Source organism: Panthera pardus, unplaced genomic scaffold (genome assembly GCF_024362965.1).
Source record: "Panthera pardus isolate Hobbes unplaced genomic scaffold, ASM2436296v1 HiC_scaffold_17, whole genome shotgun sequence".
Classification (NCBI taxonomy): Eukaryota; Metazoa; Chordata; class Mammalia; order Carnivora; family Felidae; genus Panthera; species Panthera pardus.
Window position 1 is genome coordinate 83,664,494 of NW_026526732.1, and position 19,749 is coordinate 83,684,242.

The 19,749-nt window shown below is 37.0% G+C and overlaps 1 protein-coding gene across 5 annotated transcripts in view; it reads left to right on the forward strand.

The window, feature by feature from the left end:
• COL12A1 (collagen type XII alpha 1 chain) overlaps positions 1–19,749 on the forward strand; it is a 115,617-nt gene that overhangs the window by 47,876 nt on the left and 47,992 nt on the right. For 4 of the 5 annotated variants that reach the window (XM_019442672.2, XM_019442673.2, XM_053904718.1 and 1 more), the window contains 10 exons: positions 922–1,061; positions 1,607–1,736; positions 8,740–8,882; positions 9,193–9,322; positions 11,205–11,341; positions 12,428–12,557; positions 16,099–16,238; positions 16,506–16,638; positions 16,775–16,801; positions 17,142–17,284. In XM_019442672.2, coding sequence (XP_019298217.2) covers positions 922–1,061; positions 1,607–1,736; positions 8,740–8,882; positions 9,193–9,322; positions 11,205–11,341; positions 12,428–12,557; positions 16,099–16,238; positions 16,506–16,638; positions 16,775–16,801; positions 17,142–17,284 — 1,253 coding nt within the window. The remainder of the gene's footprint in view (positions 1–921; positions 1,062–1,606; positions 1,737–8,739; positions 8,883–9,192; positions 9,323–11,204; positions 11,342–12,427; positions 12,558–16,098; positions 16,239–16,505; positions 16,639–16,774; positions 16,802–17,141; positions 17,285–19,749) is intronic. The other variant, XM_053904717.1, reaches the window with a different exon arrangement.

Here is a 19,749-nt window from a genome sequence, read left to right on the forward strand (position 1 = left end):
CCAGACTGTAAAATTGCTTGATAATTTTGTAGGCTTGATTATGACCCAACTATAATAAAGGTTAGAGTACTAAGAATGGAAATGCTTTCCCCAGCTTTACAAAGAAAGTTGAAAGAGTTTATAGGAGAATGATTGCTATGCTAATGAAGTCATTGAATTAATTCTCCTTAAATTATTATTTGGGACATCTTTCTAATGATCACTGTGAACTTAATATTTCTATTTTCATTGATGTTACGTCTAGATATTGGTCTGTAGTCATTCTGTTGTTCATTGGTCATTTCACTTTCCTTAACCAGAGAGAGCACAATCATAGGCAGTAGGATATTCCCAAATTTTAAAAGACTTGGTTGTTTTTCTTCTCTCTTGAGAAAGAAAGTGGGTAGCTTCTCTTACCACTGAACTAGGTCCTATAGGAGAACTAAACATAAATGAGAAACCAATTCTGTCCACACAGAGTATAACTTATTGTTAAGGAGATTAAGACATGAATATAAATAATCAAATGATAATGAGGGTGGTGAATGTGGGTGGTCCAACAATGATAGAGACAGTGGAATTGTCAGGATCCAAATCCTTATTCATCAGTTATATGTATAGGATTAGGGAAAGGAGGAAGTATTCAAGGATGATTCAGAGGTTTTAGAGTCTAGGTGATTGGTAAACAGGTAGCGCCACAAGAAAGAGTGGGATCAGGTTTTAATGAAAGATGAACCCAGGCTTGAATCTTCAGGGACTGAAAAATCCTTTGCCCACCCAGGGAGGTCTTACGGGCAATGGGACTCTAGACTGATTTACTTTATATCAGGATGTGTGTACAAATTTGAAATACGGGGAGTAATACTGTTTCGATCTAATTTCAGATTTCATCACCTTGCTATAATAATGATAAAAGCGTATGCATTTTACTTCCATGTGTAGGTGACCTGGAAGCACCTTCTAACCTAGTTATTTCTGAGCGAACCCATCGTTCTCTTAGAGTGAGCTGGACACCTCCTGCTGACAGCGTGGACAGGTATAAGGTGGAATACTATCCCGTTTCTGGAGGGAAACGTCAAGAAGTGAGTAGACAACATCTACAGCCCACTCCTTCCTGATATTGAGATTAAGTCCTTCACATTAAGGTCCAAAAAATGTTGGGTGTGGAGCAAGAAAGATGTAGAGAGCGGCAGAACTGAATCAACAGTGGTGCTTTCTATTCCTTGCTAGGCAAACACTTCCATTTGGGCTTAATTAAAGGAAAAGAGCTTTGCTTAAATTCTCATGGTTTCTAAGAATTGCAGAATATCAATATGATTTTTAATCAAAGGATGCTTGATTTATTTGTGAGTTTATAGTAGAATCCTTGAGGTGGAAGGAAACACTAAAGATCTAGTTTTACCCACTCATTTTACAAATAAATAAGGAAATAACAGCTGGGAGAATAAATTATATGAATTGTCTAAGATCTCATTGTAATCTGGTAATTTCCAAAAGCAAAAGACAATGGTTTCATCGAAATATAATTTCTAAGTTCATTGCAACTAACTTACTTTGTAATGGTCGTAGAAGAGAAGGAAGTGATTGCAGCATAAGTTGCTATTATTTTTTAATTTTTTTCCCCTAGTTTTATGTGAGCCGACTGGAAAGTAGCACAGTACTGAAAGATCTGAAGCCTGAAACGGAGTATGTTGTTAATGTGTATTCTGTGGTAGAAGATGAATATAGTGAGCCTCTGAAGGGCACAGAAAAAACTTGTAAGTCAGATTAAAAAAAATCTTCTCATTATTTTGTTTTTTAAGATGAATAGGTGGCAGTCTGTGTGGGATTTTTGGCAGCCTTACATATCATTCCATTGTTCAATATCCATTCAACAAATATTTACTAAGTGTGTTCTTTGTACAGGTGCTCAATAAATACTCATCTGTGCTTACTGGCTGTTCTTGCAATCATGGGACTCCACTGGTAGAATGGGTAGTCATGGCCATAGATAACGGAGAGGGCTCACTTACTTTTCGTATAGTTATTCACTTAAGAAAGGTGTCATGTGGGGAGTGGGACAAAGATTAGGAAGAGGAGCTGTGCAGAGATGACCTATTTCAGTTTTGCATGTAGCCAGATCTTCCTGCTGTCAATGACATCAACCCTTTCTTCCTGGCCTTTTCATCCTGGCCTTTATTAGAGAAGTTCTAATGGCTTTGACTTTGAGTAGAGCTTCTGGCAGAGTTGTTCCTTGCTCCTATTCCTGGTAAGGTTTCTGAGGCCATATGAAAGAACTCTTTCCTTTTCCCGCCTTCTTGGCTGGACTCCAGGGGAAGGGAGGCCAGTAATAAGATGAGGGAGTGGGCATCACTCTCTCTAAGACAAGAATTGACTCTACTTACTGTTAAGTTCCTTAAGTCTTTATCTCTTCCCCCTCTCTTTATTGTATAAGGTTTAGGTGTACAATATTGTAAGCTGACATCTGTATACACTACAAAGTGATCACCCTCAAAAGTCTATTACCATCCATCACTCTACACTTGATCTTCTTTATCCCTTTCACCTACCCTCAAACCCTGTTCCCCTCTGGTAACTAGTGATTTGTTCTCCGTATATGGATTTGGTTTTGTTTGTTTGGATTTTGTTTGTTTTTAGACTCCACGTATAAGTGAAGTCATGTGGTATTTCTCTTTCTCTTAACTTATTTCACTTAGCATAATACCCTCAAGGCCCATTCTTGTTGTCACTAATGGCAAGATTTAATTCTTTTTTATGGCTGAACAGTATTCCACTTTATATATACTTATATATATTTCATTATATATCACTTCTTCTTTACCCATTTATCCACCAGCACACAGATAGGTTGTTTCTATATCTTGGTCATTATAAGTAATGCTTCAGTGAACATAGCGTTGCATATATCTTTTGAATTAGTGGTTTGTATTCTTTGAATAAATAGCCAGTAGTGGAATAGCTGAATCTTATGGTATCTATTCTTAATTTTTTTGCAGAATCTCCATACTGTTCTCCATAGTGACCACACCAATTTGCAATCCTACCAATAGTGTATCAGGGTTCCCTTTACTCCACATCCTTGCCAGCACTTGTTATTTCATATCTTTTTGATAATAATCATTCTAACACGTATGAAGTGATACCTCTCATTGTAGTTTTGAATTGTGTTTTCCTAATAATCAGTGATGTTGAACATCTTTGCATGTGCCTGTTAGCCATCTGTATGTCTTCTTTGGAAAAATGTCTATTCACATCCTCTGCCCATTTTTTAATTGGGTTCTTTGTTTTGTTGTTCTTGTTGTTGTTGTGTTGTATGAGTTTTTTATACATTTTGGATATTAACTCCTTATTGGAGTTTTGATTTGCAAATATCTTCTTCTATCCAGTGGGTTGCTTTTTGTTTTGATGACATTTTCCTTTGCTGTGCAGAAGCTTTTTAGTTTGATGTGGTCTCATTTGTCTATTTTTATTTTTGTTTCCCTTGCCTTTGGAGTCTCAGCCACAAAAGCATTACCATGACTGGGGCACCCGTGTGGCTCAGTTGGTTAAGTGTCTGACTTCAGCTCAGGTCATGATTTCACAGTTCATGAGTTTGAGCCCCACATTGGGCTCTGTGCTGACAGCTCAGAGCCTGGAGCCTGCTTCAGATTCTATGTCTCCCTCTCTCTCTGCCCCTCCCCTGCTCACACTCTGTCTCTCTCTCAAAAACAAATAAACGTTAAAAAAATTAAAATAAAAAAAACATTACCAAGACTGATGTCAGGGAGCTTACCATCTATGTTTTGGTTCTAGGATTTTTATAGTTTCAGGTTTTACATTCAAGTCTTTAATCCATTTTGAGCTAACTTTTGTGTATGGTGTATGAGAGTGGTCTAAGTTTCATTCTTTTGTATGTGGCTGACCAGTTTCCCAGCACCATTTATTGAAGATACTGTTTTTATTCCATTGCACATACAATGGTTCCTCTGTCATAAATTAATTGTCCATATATGTGCAGGTTAATTTCTGGACTCTCAATTCTGTTCTATTGATATGTGTGTTTTTTTTGCCCATACCATACTGTTTTAATTACTATAACTTTGTAATATAGTTTGAAATCAGGGACTGTGATACTTTCAACTTTGTTCTTTTTTAAAAATTTTTTTTAACATTTATTTATTACTGGGAGACAGAGAGACCCAGAGCATGAGTGGGGGAGGGGCCGAGAGATGGAGAGACACAGAATCTGAAGCAGGCTCCAGGCTCTGAGCTGTCAGCACAGAGCCTGATACGGGGCCTGAACACACAAGTCGCGAGATGGTGACTTGAGCCGAAGTCGGATGCTTAACCGACTGAGCCACCCAGGCACCCCACAACTTTGTTCTTCTTTCCCTGTGATTGCTTTGGCTATTCAGCACCTTTTGCGGTTTCACGTACATTTTAGAATTATTTGTTCTAGTTTTGTGAAATATGACATTGTAACTTTGATAGGGATTGCATTGAATCTGTAGATTTTTATGGATAGTCTGGACATTTTGACAGTATAAATTCTTCCAATCTATGAGCACAGTATGTCTTTCCATGTCTTTGTGTATCTTCAGTTTCTTTTATTAGGTTTTATTAGTTTTCAGTGAATAGTTCTTTCACCTCTTTGGTTAAATTTATTCCTAGATATTTTATTCTTTTTTATGCAATTACAAATGAGGTTATTTTTTTAATTTGTCTTTTTGATAGTTTGTTATTAGTGTATGGAAATACCATGGATATCTGTATATTGATTTTATGTCCTGTGATTTTACTGAATTCATTTATTAGGTCTAACAGTTTTTGGTGGTGTCTTTAGGGTTTTCTATATATAGTAACATGTCATTTGCAAATAGTGACAGTTTTACTTCTTCCTTTCTGATTTGAATACCTTTTTTCCCCCTTGCCTAGTTGCTATATTTAGGACTTCCAATACTATGTTGAATTAGTGGTGAGAGTGGGCATGCTTGTCTTGTTCTTGAACTTGGAGGAAAAGCTTTCAGCTTTTTCCCACTGAATGTGATGTTGGCTGTGGGTTTGTCATATATGGACTTTATTATATTGAGGTAAATTTCCTTTATTGCCACTTTGTTGAGAGTTTTTTTTAAATCATAAATGGGTGTTGAATTTTATTGAATGCTTTTTCTGCATCTGTTGAGATGATCATATGATTTTTATCCTTCATTTTGTTAATGTTGTATATAACATTGATCGGTTTGTGAATTTGAACCATTCTTCATCCCTGGAATAAATCCCACTTGATCATAATGTATAATGCTTTTAATGTATTGTTAAATCTGGTTTGCTAATATGTTGTTGAGGATTTTTACATCTATGTTTGTCAAGGATATTGACCCATAATTTTCTCTCTTTTTTTGTGGCATCCTTGTCTGGTTTTTATGTCAGGGTAATGTTGGCCTCATAAAATGTGTTTGGAAGTATTCCCTCCTCTTTAATTTTTGGAAGAGTTTGACAAGGTTACGTATTAAATCTCCTTGACTGTTTGGAAGATTTCACCAATGAAGCTGTTTGGTCTTGAACTTTTGTTTGCTGGGAGTTTTTGATTTCTGATTCAATCTTCTTGCTAGTAATCACTCTACTCAGGTTTTCTGTTTCTTCCTGATTCAGTCTTGGGAGATTGTATGTTTCTAAGAATTTATCCTTTTCTTCTAGGCTGTCTAGTTTGTTGGCATATTGTCTTTTGTAGTAGGTCTTTTAAAAAAATGTTTATTTATTTTGAGAGAGAGAGAGAGGGAGGGAGAAAACAAGTGGGGGAGGGGCAGACAGAGAGAGAGAGAGAGAGAGAGAGAGAGGGAGAGAGAGAGAGAGGGAGAGAGAGAGAGAGGGAGAGAGAGAGAGAGGGAGAGAGAGAGAATCCCAAGTAGACTCCATGCTGAGTACAGAGCCATTCATGAGGCTTGATTTCACAACCGTGAGATCATGACCTGAGCTGAAATCAAGGGTCAGACACTTAACTGACTGAGCCACCCAGGCACTCCTATGTAGTGTCTTATGATCTTCCCCCCCTCCCCACCATGACATCAGTTGTAACTTTTCTTTCATTTCTGATTTTATTTGAGTCCTTTTTTTTCTTTGTTTGTTTAACTAAGGGTTTTTTTGTTTTGTTTATCTTTTTCAGAGAACCAGCTCTTAGTTTCATTGATCTTTTCTATTTCCTTAGTCTCTATTTAATTTATTTCTGCCTCTGATGTTTATTACTTCCTTCCTTCTAACTTTGGGCTCAATTTATTTTTCTTTTTCTAGTTTCTTTAGGTGTAAAGTTAGATTGTTTATTTGAGATTTTTCTTGTTTCTTGACATAAACCTATATTGCTATGAACTTCCCTCTGAGAACTGCTTTTGCTGAATCTCATAGATTTTGGTATGCTATTTCTCTTTTATTTTTTTCTAAGTATTTTCTGATATCTCCTTTGCTTTCTTTGATGACCTCATGGTTGTTCAGTTACATGTTATTTGTTTTCATGTTTTTGTGTTTTTTCCAGTTTTGTCATTGTAATTGATTTCTAGTCTCTTACCATTTTTGTCAGAAAAGATGCTTGATACGATTTTAGTCTTCTTAAATTTATTGAGACTTATTTTGTCGCCCAACATGTGATCTATCTTGGAGAATGTTCCATGTGCACTTTAGAAGCATGTGCATTCTACTGCTTTTGGATAGAATGTTCTGCATATATCTATTATGGCCATGTGACCTAATGTGTCATTTAAGACCAATATTGCCTTATTGATGTTCTGTCTCATGACCTATTCATTGCTGTAAGTAGGGTTTTAAAGTCTCCTACTATTATTTTTTTGCTTTCAATCTCCCCTTTTAGGTTTTTAAATATTTGTTTTATATACTTTGGTGCTCCTGTGTTGGGTGTTTATAAATAAACTTTTATTTTTAATGTTATATCTTCTGGCTGGGTTGATCTTTTTATCATTATGTGGTGCCCCCTTTGTCTTTTAGTACAGTATTTATTTTAAAGTCTGTTTTGTCTGATATGAGTATAGCTACATCAGCTTTCTTTTCATTTCCATTTGCATAGAATATTGTTTTGCATCCCTTCACATTCAGTCTGCATGTGTCCTTATTTCTGAAATGAGTCTTTTGTAGGTAGCATATAGACAGTTCTTTTTTTTCTTTTAAATCTATTTATCCACTCTGTCTTTTGATTGGTAAATTTAGTCCATTTATATTTGAAGAAATAATCAATAGGTATGTACTTATTTCCATTTTGTTGTTTTCTGGTTGTTTTTGCAGTTCTTCTTTGTCTTTTTTCTTCCCTTTTTCTTTCCTCTTGTGGTTTTCTGGCTTTCTTTAGTGTTATGTTTAGATTTCTTTCCTATTTTCTTTTATATATTTAGTATTAGTTTTTCTTTGTGGTTACTGTAAGATTCATATGTAGCATCCTATGCATATGATAGTCTCTTAAGTTGATAGCAACTTAAATTTGAACACATGCTCAAATTTTACATTTTTATCCCCCATTTTTCATATTTTTAAAGAAATGATGTTTTATGTAAGAAGATTTTTTTAAATATTTATTTTTAAGAGAGACAGAGAGAGAGTGTGGGTGGAGGAGGGGTAGAGAGAGAGAGAGACAGGGGGACAGAGGATCCAAAGCGGGCTTTGTGCTGATAACAGAGAGCTGGATGTGGGGCTTGAATTCACAAACCATGAGATCATGACCTGAAGTCGGATGCTGAGCCACCCTGGCACCCCACATGTTTTATATTTTTGATGATACATATTACATCTTTTATTTTATGCATCATTTAGCTAATTATTATAATTTTAGTTAACTTTACTACTTTTGTCTTTTGACCTTCATACTTGCCTTATTGGTGATTGATCTACTATCTTTACTATATATTTACTTTTTCCAGTGAAATTATTACTTTCATATTTCTCCTGCCTCTCCTACCTGCCCTGATATGGCTCTTTTCTCTTTGTTGTGGAAGGTACTATTCCTCTAGTTCTCAGGTCTTTCTGTTTCAGAGGAAATTATTTCATATGTGGCTATAAATTTTTCGCATCCATGGGAAGAGGTGATTTCAGAGTCTTCTTTTGTTACCATCTTGAACCTGTCCTCCATCTCTTCTCTTACTATCCTTCATATTAGATCATAGGAAGTGGGAAATAATGTATTTCATAATGGGCAGGATTAATCTGATATTTTCTTGAAACTTTAAACTCAATCTTTGGACAGTATATAGAAAGCTATATGGATATTAAATGAAGAGGAAACTGAAAATCTTTTACTGTGCCTCATGGGCCTGGTTTCCAGAAGTCCATGAATCCCCTAAGTTCCAGTTATTAATGTATGGCACTCTCACTTAATTTTTTTTAATTAATGATGAAATAAAATACTGTACTTGTTACTTATATATGAAATTTTATGATTGAAGTCTGAAAAGAGACAACTTAAAGATATTCCAGAAAAAGAGATTGACATTTCAGGAAGTTGGTATCTATTTTCACTTCCATATGGACTCATTGGAATGCCAGTTGAAATTTAAACTTTCTTTTTTTATAAAATAGTTGTAACTTGCTGTCCTGAGTATGAGGTGGCAATGAACAATGAGATTAGGTTTTTCAGGAGAGAGGAAAGAATTATATTGACCCTCATTGACTTCTTGCAGCAACCCATTCTCTATTTAGCATATATAATACCAATTATTAAATAGGAGTCAACAATTAAAAATGAGTAGATTGACAGGACTTAGACTGATGTCTGCCTTTACATTCCAACAGTACCAGTCCCTGTGGTCAGCATGAATATTTATGATATTAGCCCTACCACCATGCATGTGCAGTGGCAGCCAGTGGGAGGGGCTACTGGCTACACCGTGACATACGAACCCACCAATGCCACAGAACCAGCAAAACCAAAAGAGGTGGGAGACATTTGTTTCTTTATCATTGGGTCTTCCTGAGACTTTATAGTTTTAGAGACGCATTAAACTGCAGTTGCTTATGAACTCATTTATAACTACATGCAAAATGGAAAAATAGAAAATTAGATTTGTGACCTCTGACACATTTTAAAAAAACATTGGCATGAAAAGAAATTCTGTTCAGAGAAATGAAAAATAAACGTTGTGTTATATAATCTAGTGGTTACAAATAGGCCATAATTGGCTAGCCCCAGTAAATGGAAATGTTTGATTTGAATGTCTTATTTCCCTTTGGCATGTCCGTATGCAGATGCGTGTGGGGCCAACAGTGAACGACGTGCAGCTGACTGATCTTTTTCCCAACACTGAGTATGCAGTCACAGTGCAGGCTGCCTTGCACGATCTCACTAGTGAACCTGTCACTGCTCGGGAAGTCACCTGTAAGATATTACCAGTTTTTATTCTTTCTTTATTGCTGTTGATATAATGTTCATTAGGATTTTTCTTCCACCCAATGACACTATGAATACTTGAATAATTTGTGCATAAATTACAGGGTTATTCCTTATGGGAATCACAATTGAGAATTAAAGTTAATTCTAGACTTATGGCAGCATCTTAAATTGATTCTAGGATGTACTTTTTTTTCACATTTAACGTAGTTGATACTGAGGATGTTTCTTAACAATCAGTGGTGGGTGTCTTACAAGTACTTTTGGCCAAGTGTCAATTAGGGCATAGAATATAAAATAATGGTATATTTAAGTATGATATATAGCACTGGTGAGAAGGGAATGTCGGGTGAGTGTAATTTTGCAGGAAGATTCTAGACTTAAGATTAAGATGTTCCAAGTTCTTGCTGAAGTAGAAACTTTATGGCACATGTAGATAAGTCTGTTTCAATTAAGTGAGCTAATCAGTTTACTCAATCCAAAAACATATTTATTGATCATCTGTTGTACTTCAGTCACTTTGCTGGGTATTGGGAATGCACCAATAGATAATACAAGGTAGTGTAAAGCACGTGGACTCCTTTGTGGTTTGCACTTTTCTTGAGTTATTGATCAGTCCCTTTTGTGTTTTTGGTTTGTTTCATTGGCATTCAGGTGCTTTTTCTTGAAAAGGACAATGATTGCACTTAGGACCCTTGCTTTTCCTGGGTAGAACTTTTGTTTCATGCTTGTTGAGGTGGTCATGTTGGAATAGATGACTAGGTTTAAATTTGAGTCTCAGCCCACGTTTCTAAGGAACTTAAGAAGTTAGAAGGAAACTTCAAGGGGGAGGGGAAGTGATACAGAAGCATGATAAGGCAGAAAAGAGAAAGAGCCCTTGAAAGGTGGGACAGTATAAATTCATTGACAACAAATAATCATTTTTTATATATTAGACCCTGTTTAGAGCTGGTGGTGGTTTTTTAGAAATGAGGTAGTGCCAGATGGAAAGAGTGGGAAGCCAGCTAGGGATTGGAGATAGGTGTTCTCAGAGTGTCTGGAGAGAAGATGCAAGAGTCATAATGGCATGAAAGGCGAGTGTGGTCATGGATTTGATATGGAACTGGAATACAACAGTGGAGGAAGGGAGGACACAGAGATCCAGAGAGACAAAAACATTGAAGGGAAAAAGGTGCAGAAACATGGAAGTGGAGGGTGACGTTCAGGGGGAAGGATATACAGAGTTGAAATGAGAGACAAAGGAAAGTGGTCAACGGGCAGCTAGAAAGTGAGATCTAATATATTCTTTGTTGGTTATCCTTAGCCCTGTTCTTTTTAAGGTAAGGTTTTGTTTGACTTGGCAAAAAGTTTGTCATTTGGATTTTCTTGTAACCATTTATGCTTCTGTGGATTTTCTTACCAGCTTACCGGGTGCTTAATTTTGGCCCATCTTCATTCTTTATTCTCATAACCATTTGTTTTTCTATCATTTTCTATTAAGGGACCATAACTCTTTCGATTTTGTTTTCTATCCTAACTGATTTAAATATATGATAAACACAAGCTGCACATTTATGCTGAATTATGATATATTATAGCTGAATAGCAAGTAAGATCTTATTAAAATAGTGTGGAAGGAAGTCTGCATATAAAAGAGAAATTATAATTATAATAAAAATTTAAATTTATCATATTTTTAAAGATCCTTACTAAGAAAAATTGAGCTCTACCTAGTAGAATCATAGTATGTTTATCAGCATAGCTATTTTTTAAAGTTATTTTGCTGCACACTGTTAAGTTTTCTGCAAACAACTCCTTGAAAACGTGTGTAAATGCATTAGAACTCTGTGGTGAGAGCCACATCAAAACCTCATTTCTCATGCGTCTCCAGTGCCTTTACCCAAACCTCGAGATTTGAGACTCAGAGATGTGACTCACAGCACCATGAATGTGTTTTGGGAACCCGTGCCTGGAAAAGTACGTAAATATATCGTTCGCTACAAAACACCAGAAGAGGATGTCAAAGAGGTAAGTTGAAGACTGGAATGGATTTGGAAATATTTGTTTTCTGTAGGTTTAATAAAAGAACCCAAATAAGTATAGAGAATAGCATGTTTGAATACTTGTAACTTTATTAATACAGTATTGAAAATTTGTTATATTAATAAGGCATTTTTTGAATACTTGATGATATATTGGACTGTGTTGCATTTAGTTTGGAAATGTTTTGTTGTGTGATATTGATCTCAAAATCATTATCCCTTAAATGGATAGAGTCGTAGAATGTAGATGGTACTTCCTTCTCATTAAGATGCCTTTTATGGTACTCTGCATTCTATAAATTACTAAAAATATCATAATAATGTTTCTAAAAATAAAAGCTAGCAAAGAATGCAGGAAAGAAGAGGGGAGTTCATCAGATAGGAAGATAGGGCAATGCAGCAGGACTGAGAGAAAGGGTAAATGTATTCTTAGAGGAGGGTCCTTTTGGAGGTGAGCGTTTTTGAAATGATGTTGGGGCAGAGATCTGTTTTGATGACAACCTGATTCAAGGTGGGAGCAAACTGAGGGCCTTCACTAAAGAATGGGCTTAAAACTTATGTGTGCTTGGGGGCACATTAATGACATTTTTGGTAGATAGAAATAGTTTCCGTAAGCACTCACTTGTTGACTGTGCTGGTCATTTGGATTACACTAAAGCTAATTTATACATGTGCACACATTCATTTCATTCTAAGTTTCAATTTCAAAAGAGGCACAATGACCAGTGGGCCTCACAGGATTCTTGTGCATAACAAATGAGGTAATGCACAGGAGAACATTTCTGAAAGAAGTAAGGCAGTGATACAAAAGGAAACAGAGAAACTGTCCTTGCAAAATGGTTAGGTTGCTTGAATCTGTAGAGAGTCATTATTTACCAAACCCTAGTGTCAATATATTTTTCCACATTGGAAGCATTTAAACTGTCTCTGGTTCCTGGACTCTTTTGCATATTAGAAACCATTGCTATTTTTTGTAGCATAATTCTTATGCTCTTTTGCTAAGAGGTACAGTAAACAACAGAGATGTTAAAACTATACTCTTCGTAAAAATAGTTCCACTGCTCTATTACAGGTAGAAGTAGACAGGTCAAGGACCAGCACCCCTCTCAAAGACCTGCTCTCACAAACCCTGTACACAGTAGGGGTTTCTGCAGTGTATGATGAAGGGGAGTCTCCCCCGGTGACTGCTCAAGAAACTACCCGTAAGTTGTGATCATGCTTCCTTGATAATTGAGAAACAACATTACATGACTGTGTAACTGAACTTACTGGGTCATTTTGTTTCTTAGTACAAATTTTTTTGAATATTTGTGGATTTCCAGATTGCTTTTTATTTATTTTCTGCCCATCTTCTACCTTCATGTCCATTCCTTTTATTTTTAAATTTATTGTGTTATTTTATTTTTTCAATTAAGTTTTTAATTTTTGAAAAATTAAAAAAAATTTAATGTTTTATTTATTTTGAGAGAGAGAGAGAGAGACAGAGAGAAAGAGAACGAACAGGGAAGGGGCAGAGAGAGAGAGAGGGAGAGAATCCTAAGCAGTCTCCATGTGGTAGCACAGAGCCCTACGTGGAACTCTAAGTCCCCTGAGAGATCACGACCTGAGCAGAAATCAAGAGTTGGACGCTTAACCAATTGAGCCACCCAGGCACTCTATTTAAAAATTTTAAAAATGTTTTTATTTATTATCTAAGTTTTAAATTTTAATTCCAGTATAGTTAACATACAGTGTTATGTTCAGGTGTACAATATAGTGATTTAACATGTCCATTCCTTCTATGATACGTTTATCTTACTATTATTCTATCAGCCACTGTCATTAATTCATCTTCCAGATACTCAACTGGTGTGTGTACGTGTGTGTGTGTGTGCGTGCGTGTGTGCATGTGTGTGTGGGGGGGGTGGGGAGGAAGTATATTCTTGATGTAAGTTGGCCATTTTCTCTGGGAAAGTTGTGTTAGTTATCAAATATTTTTTGAAATCTTACTATATATAAAGTGCTATCAGCGGTAACAAAATATAAAATCTTTGCCTTCAGTAGTTCATGATTTCATTGTGGAGATAAGAAAAAGTAATTGACAATGTAGGGGCTCGTGTAAGGAAGGTGAGGTAAGCGGCACTCAGGTTGCGCACTGTCGGGTTTCAGAGGAAGGGGAGGCTGGCACGGTGGAAAGGCAGGGGAGATGCAGGGCAACCTGCCCTGGTCCCGTCTCTCCTGCTCCATTTTGTTGCTGCTTCCAGGGATGTCCGTTTCTTCCTCTGTCATGGTACTTGCATAGTATTTAACCCAATTATTGTTGCTCATTAATCTTTTTCTATCTATTCTGCTTACCCCTCCTCCCCACCAGTGAAGGCAGAGACATACTTACTTTGTACAACTTTGCATCTCCAGTGCCTGGCACCATGCTTAGCACATAATTTCCTAATCAAATAGCGCTTAAGAAGTTGAGGTCTAGGGGGGCGTGTGGGTTGGTTGAGCATTCAACTTCTTCTCAGGTCATGATCTCATGGTTTGTGAGTTTGAGCCCCACTTCAGGCTCTGTGCTGACAGCCTGGATCCTGGAACCTGCTTTGGATTCTGTGTCTCCCTCCCTCTCTGCCCCTACCCCACTCTTTCTCTTTCTCTCTCTCTCTCAAAAATAAATAAACACTAAACAAAATTTTTAAAAAAAGTTGAGGTCTAGAGCCAGTCTAGTTCCAAAGAAATATAATGGGAGCTACTTCTGAAATTCAAAGTTTTCTTGTAGCCACATTTGAAAAAGTAAAAGGAGGGGTGCCTGGGTGGCTCAGTCGGTTGAGCGGTTGACTTCGGCTCAGGTCATGATCTCGCGGCCCGTGAGTTCGAACCCCGCGTCGGGCTCTGTGCTGACAGCTCGGAGCCTGGAGCCTGTTTCAGATTCTGTGTCTCCCTCTCTCTGACCCTCCCCCGTTCATGCTCTGTCTCTGTCTCAAAAATAAATAAACGTTAAAAAAAAGTTGAAAAAGTAAAAGGAGACAGAGGAAACTAATTTCAATGTGTTCTATTTAACCCAATATATAAAAAGTGTTGTCGTTTTAATATGTATCAGTAAAATAATTATATTAATACTTCTCATAATTTTTTCCTATACTAATTATTTGAAATCCAGTATGTATTAACTTTATACTTACAGTATTTCTCAATTGGGACTAGACATATTTCAAGTACTCAGTAGCTACTACTGTATGGCTAGTAGCTTTGACAGGAGACACCGCAGGTCTAGGTGGATGCCCCACCTCATCCAGTAAGGTACTGCTGGGATCAATACAAATCTGGAACATTTGCTTCCTGTCCTGTAACTCCCTCACTAGAGGCCCCAAAGCTTCTCCTTTCATACCTAACTGTCTATACAGGATCAGGGAGTCTGGTCAAATGTTACAGCCTACTCCTTAACATCAGACAGTATCGACTTCTGCTTTTCTTATGTGATTGCTGCTAGCAATCTCAGCTGTCTTCTTGGCATGGTTCTTACCTGGAAAGGGTAGTGCCTGCATGGGAATATCAGTGCATGCAAGTAGACAGACAGCTCTGCATAAACATAACAGGTGTAGTAAAGAAAAAAAGTCAGGAAAAAAAGACTAGTGGAAGGGGGTAATTTAGTAATTACTAAATCAATACTTTCAATGTGTTTTTAATCCTTAAGACTTCCTAATACCTTTTAGATATATTGAAAGTACATCCTTAACATGTGGTTTGCTTTGCAGATGTGCTTATGAAAGTGGTGCCACTCAGTATCTCATTGGGCCTTTTCACTGTAATTATTAGAAATAAATTTTTGATGGGTCTGGATTTTGTGTAGTTGGCTTTGGTTAGTAGCGGGTAGAGAAATAATTGAAAATGAAAGCTCATAACTGGAGGCAGACATTCCAGATTCCTTGTGCCTGGTCAATGGAGAGGCTTTTTTTTTTTTTTTTTAATTTTTTTTTTTTTAACGTTTATTTATTTTTGAGACAGAAAGAGACAGAGCATGAACGGGGGAGGGTCACAGAGAGAGGGAGACACAGGATCTGAAGCAGGCTCCAGGCTCTGAGCTGTCAGCACAGAGCCCGACGTGGGGCTCGAACCCACGGACCGTGAGATCATGACCTGAGCCGAAGTCAGACGCTTAACTGACCAAGCCACCCAGGCGCCCCTGGAGAGGCTTTTAATTGGGGTTTCAAGCAGTCATTAGCACTCTGGGGTTATTCCTGTCTCTGGACAGAGTGAGTACAGTCTGCTTCACTTATCCTTAAGATAGACGAGTGTTTATCAGAAAACCTCACGCATGGATTACTTAGATCATTACATTTCATAGACTATGATGGCCCATGCACTCTCAGATAATTATCTACCAAAGTTTAGGTTTATGTGTATTGCTGTGAGAACAGGTCCATGGTTTTCACATGTAGATGTTCAGCTTTCAAATAGGACATTGAAAAAAAATACTTGAGATGCAGAATGATTGAGAACCAGTGAATTAGAAGAGTATTACTAAAAGGTACTTTAAAAAATATCACCATTTTAACAGAATACAAATAGCAACCTATTACATCCATGTAGTGTTTGTAGTTTTCAGAGCTTTCTCTTACACTATCTTTCAAATGAACTGAACTGGTAAGATACTTGGTTCTAAACAATGCTTTCAGCCAGTGTCCCCATGTCCATGAAGGTAAAACAAAGCAGTTTTATTATATTGTTTGTGGATCACATTCATAGACTTGGTCCTGCTTTATCTCATGATAGGTACTGTGCCAGCACCAACAAACCTAAAGATTACTGAAGTAACACCGGAGAGTTTCCGAGGGACTTGGGATCATGGAGCTTCAGATGTGTCCCTGTACAGAATAACCTGGGCACCTTTTGGAAGCTCAGACAAGATGGAGGTAGTGTTAGCTCTCTTCCTTCCTTTCTCCCTTCCGTTTTTGAAAAACATCTTATTTCATTATAAGGAATCTTGTTTGAAGCATGTATTACCTCTATTGCCAGAAAAGCATCCTTTCTTATTAGTGACATTTGAACTCTTGGGATGCAACAAAGCCAGAATGGCTTTGTAGTGGCTAAATAATGTCAACCAACTTCCATTGAGTGTATGATGTACATGGTGACTTAATTTTGTGTGGGTTTGTTTTTTTTTTTCCTCTTTCACTAAGACCATCTTAAATGGAGATGAAAATACTTTGGTGTTTGAAAACCTGAACCCGAACACTCTTTATGAAGTTTCTGTTACTGCCATATATCCTGATGAGTCAGAAAGCGATGACCTGACTGGCAGTGAGCGCACACGTAGGTGTTCAGCTTTGAAATAGGACCTTGTTATTTTAAAGTTAATTTAAAAAATAGAGCTATGGCTATATTAGTAATATTTCCCCAAATTCTGTTTTGTTTTTTTTTTTTTGTTTTGTTTTTTTTTTAATTTCAGCACGTTTGATACCCTTAACAACACAAGGTAAGAGTTTAATTTGCTGAGCCATATGAATGACAAGTAATGAATGAATGAATAAATGATGAACAAATGAATGAATGAAAAATACCATGAAATCCACTGCAAAGAGATTTTCTGCTTTTAAATTGCAAGGCATCGATTGAGACCTATTTTTAAACGTTTCTTAAAAAACTGCTTTATTGCCATTTGTTAAGAAGTCATTTAAGATTCAATGACCATCCTTTACTGGGGTCAAATTTAGTCCTAAAGTTAAAAGTATACTGATTTCCTTGTGAATAGTGATTATTTGGGGAGGAGGCCTCGTTCTGTGAGCTTACTCTGTTTCTCAACAATCTTTTTTCAGCTCCAAAAAGTGGCCCACGAAACCTTCAAGTGTACAATGCAACATCTAACAGCTTGACTGTTAAGTGGGATCCCGCTAGTGGTCGTGTGCAGAAATACAGAATTACTTACCAGCCTTCAACAGGAGAAGGCAATGAGCAAACGGTAATATTTTTGAAAAAAATATAACTGGGAAAATTCTACCTTTTCTCCTCAAACTCTTTTCGCCTCTAGTGTTTAGTCATACTACTTTGAGGGATGCAAAATTTATTGTATTGAATGGGCTTATTTGACTCCATTTGCGATGGGAACTCTGGACATTCTCATGAGAAGCAAAAATTGCTTTTCATGGTAGGCAGCCTCACAGCATCAGACATGTGCCTCATGCATGCACATTTCCCTTAAAAACTCTTAGCGCTGGGTTATCTATGAAGATTTGTAGATTTTTAAAGTCTATTTAGATTTTTAATCCATATTTCTCCAACTTAATCAAATACTGAAAGTTTGCCAAATTTCTGTTATTGTAATTTTCTTGTTTTTGCATGTGATAGATATTTCCTATATCTGGAGTTTCCAGATCTAGGCTTCTGTTCACCTAATTCATATTATTTATTATTTTTATATTTACCCAAATAGAAGTTTCTGAGAAAGATGATATTACTGTAAACAACCTTCATATTCTTTATCTTTCTGGTCTTCCCTGATTTAACAAAGTCCTTGTCCATTCACTTCGTCTTTTTTTGAACCTTCTCCACCTTTGCTTTGTGAAATATGTGACTAGAACTGCACGTAGGTCAGAAGGCACCATGATTTTTTATACCAGCAGGGAGATGCTTCCTGATTTATTTCAAATGTCTCTTTTGCCATATATGGTCCAGCATTTTGTTGACATAATTTTGGCTATAACATTTCCTCACATAGCCCTATAGAGAGGTAGGAGTTATTAACAGTAAGTCACCGGACTTGCCGAGATCCAGCAAATGGGTCTTACCCCTTACCAGTAGAGATGTTAGATGGATGCCAGAGGTGGATGCTGGCAGTGGTTAAAGGTGTGTGGGTAAGGTTTTCTGATACTGCATATTAAGTGGGTTTAGCTGAACTGGAACCCTTCCAGTCACCGGCGTGACTTTTGAGTCAGTCTTTTGAGGTTCCATACAACTAGTCTTAGGCAGTATTTTTGGATAGAAATTTTGTCTACTTTAATTAAGTTTTCAATAATAAACTAAATACCAACTGTAATCAACTGGCTTTTATAGAAAATAAGAAAAGACACATTTGATGAACTGATAATTTGATGTCTGAAACAGGACTTCTTGAGGTGCTTGAGTGGCTCACTTGGTTTTGGTTATGGCTTCATGGGTTCAAGCCCCACATTGAGCATCGGACTCTGTTCTGGCATCATGAAGGCTGCTTGGAATTCTCGCTGTCTCCTCTCTCTCTCTCTCTCTCTTTCTCTCTGTATCCGTCTCCCACTTGTGCTGTCTCTCTCAAAATAAATAAACTTAAAAAAACTCCAGAACTTCTTTTATCTATGTCAGGCCAGATTTAGGTAAAACTTAAAAGCAGGTGAAGCTTGTCTTCAGCATTTCCCTCCCCATTTCTAGTGTGTCTCAGAGGTTTGATATAACTTGAAGGAGTCTCATAAACTCACCCTCTGGAAAGTATTAAATGATAATCCCTCAAGGTTTGTTATTCTTAGGAATATTTGCATTTCACTGCTAGTCCATGAAATAAAGTAATGAATCACTGATACTGGAAATATTTTGTAGAGTTGGACGGGAGAAGTAGGACATGCCTCTGCTTACCCATCAGGCTTGTTCTACTAAGTGAATGCCTTCATATTTGTTAAATATCAAATGGTTTGTATGGATATTGATACTTCTTTTCTCATAACCTCAAATATCCAATTTACTAAAATTAGCCACCTCATTCAATTTGCTCATATTGAGGATGACTCGTGTTTCATTGAGGTTTTTTCTGGAATTCAAAGAGTTGGTGGGTGGTTAAGTGGGAAACATCTGGACCATACTAGAGCATCCAGCCATCCAGATGTACACTCTTTGTGGGCAGCATGCCATTTTCATGTGATTTTAATTAGTATCACATAAGTATTTGAATTCGGTAGACTGTTAACAAATCATACAAATTTTCTTTCAACAAGATAGCTAGATGGCCTTAAGCAATGAGTAAAAAACTTCAAACTCTGTAATTGGAGGAAATTGGGAAAGCTTCATACCTCAAGACTGGTATCACAGAGCTGGCTGGGAACCCTGGCCTGAGAGTGACCTGGCAAAGGGTCCAGTCACGTAGTTTACACAGCTAATGCTGTTAGAATGGCACTTTTGGGGCGGGGGGTAGGGGGAGGGCGGGGAGGAGAAATTCCAGTGCTTTAGATCTTTTGCTGAATCATTTTAATGTGTTTTCTAAAGCAAATAAAAAACATCTGTAAAAAAGTAAAAATACTAGTGAATGGTGTGGAGCTTCTAATATTAGGCAGTTCTTTGCTATCTGAAAATTCCTTTGTAGCTCACTTATGATCAAAGCCTTTTTGGGGAAAGAGCTATGAAATGTGCCTTGGACGAAATTTTGCTGTGCTGGCGGCAAGTTGAAATATCTTTTTGAGGTCACCA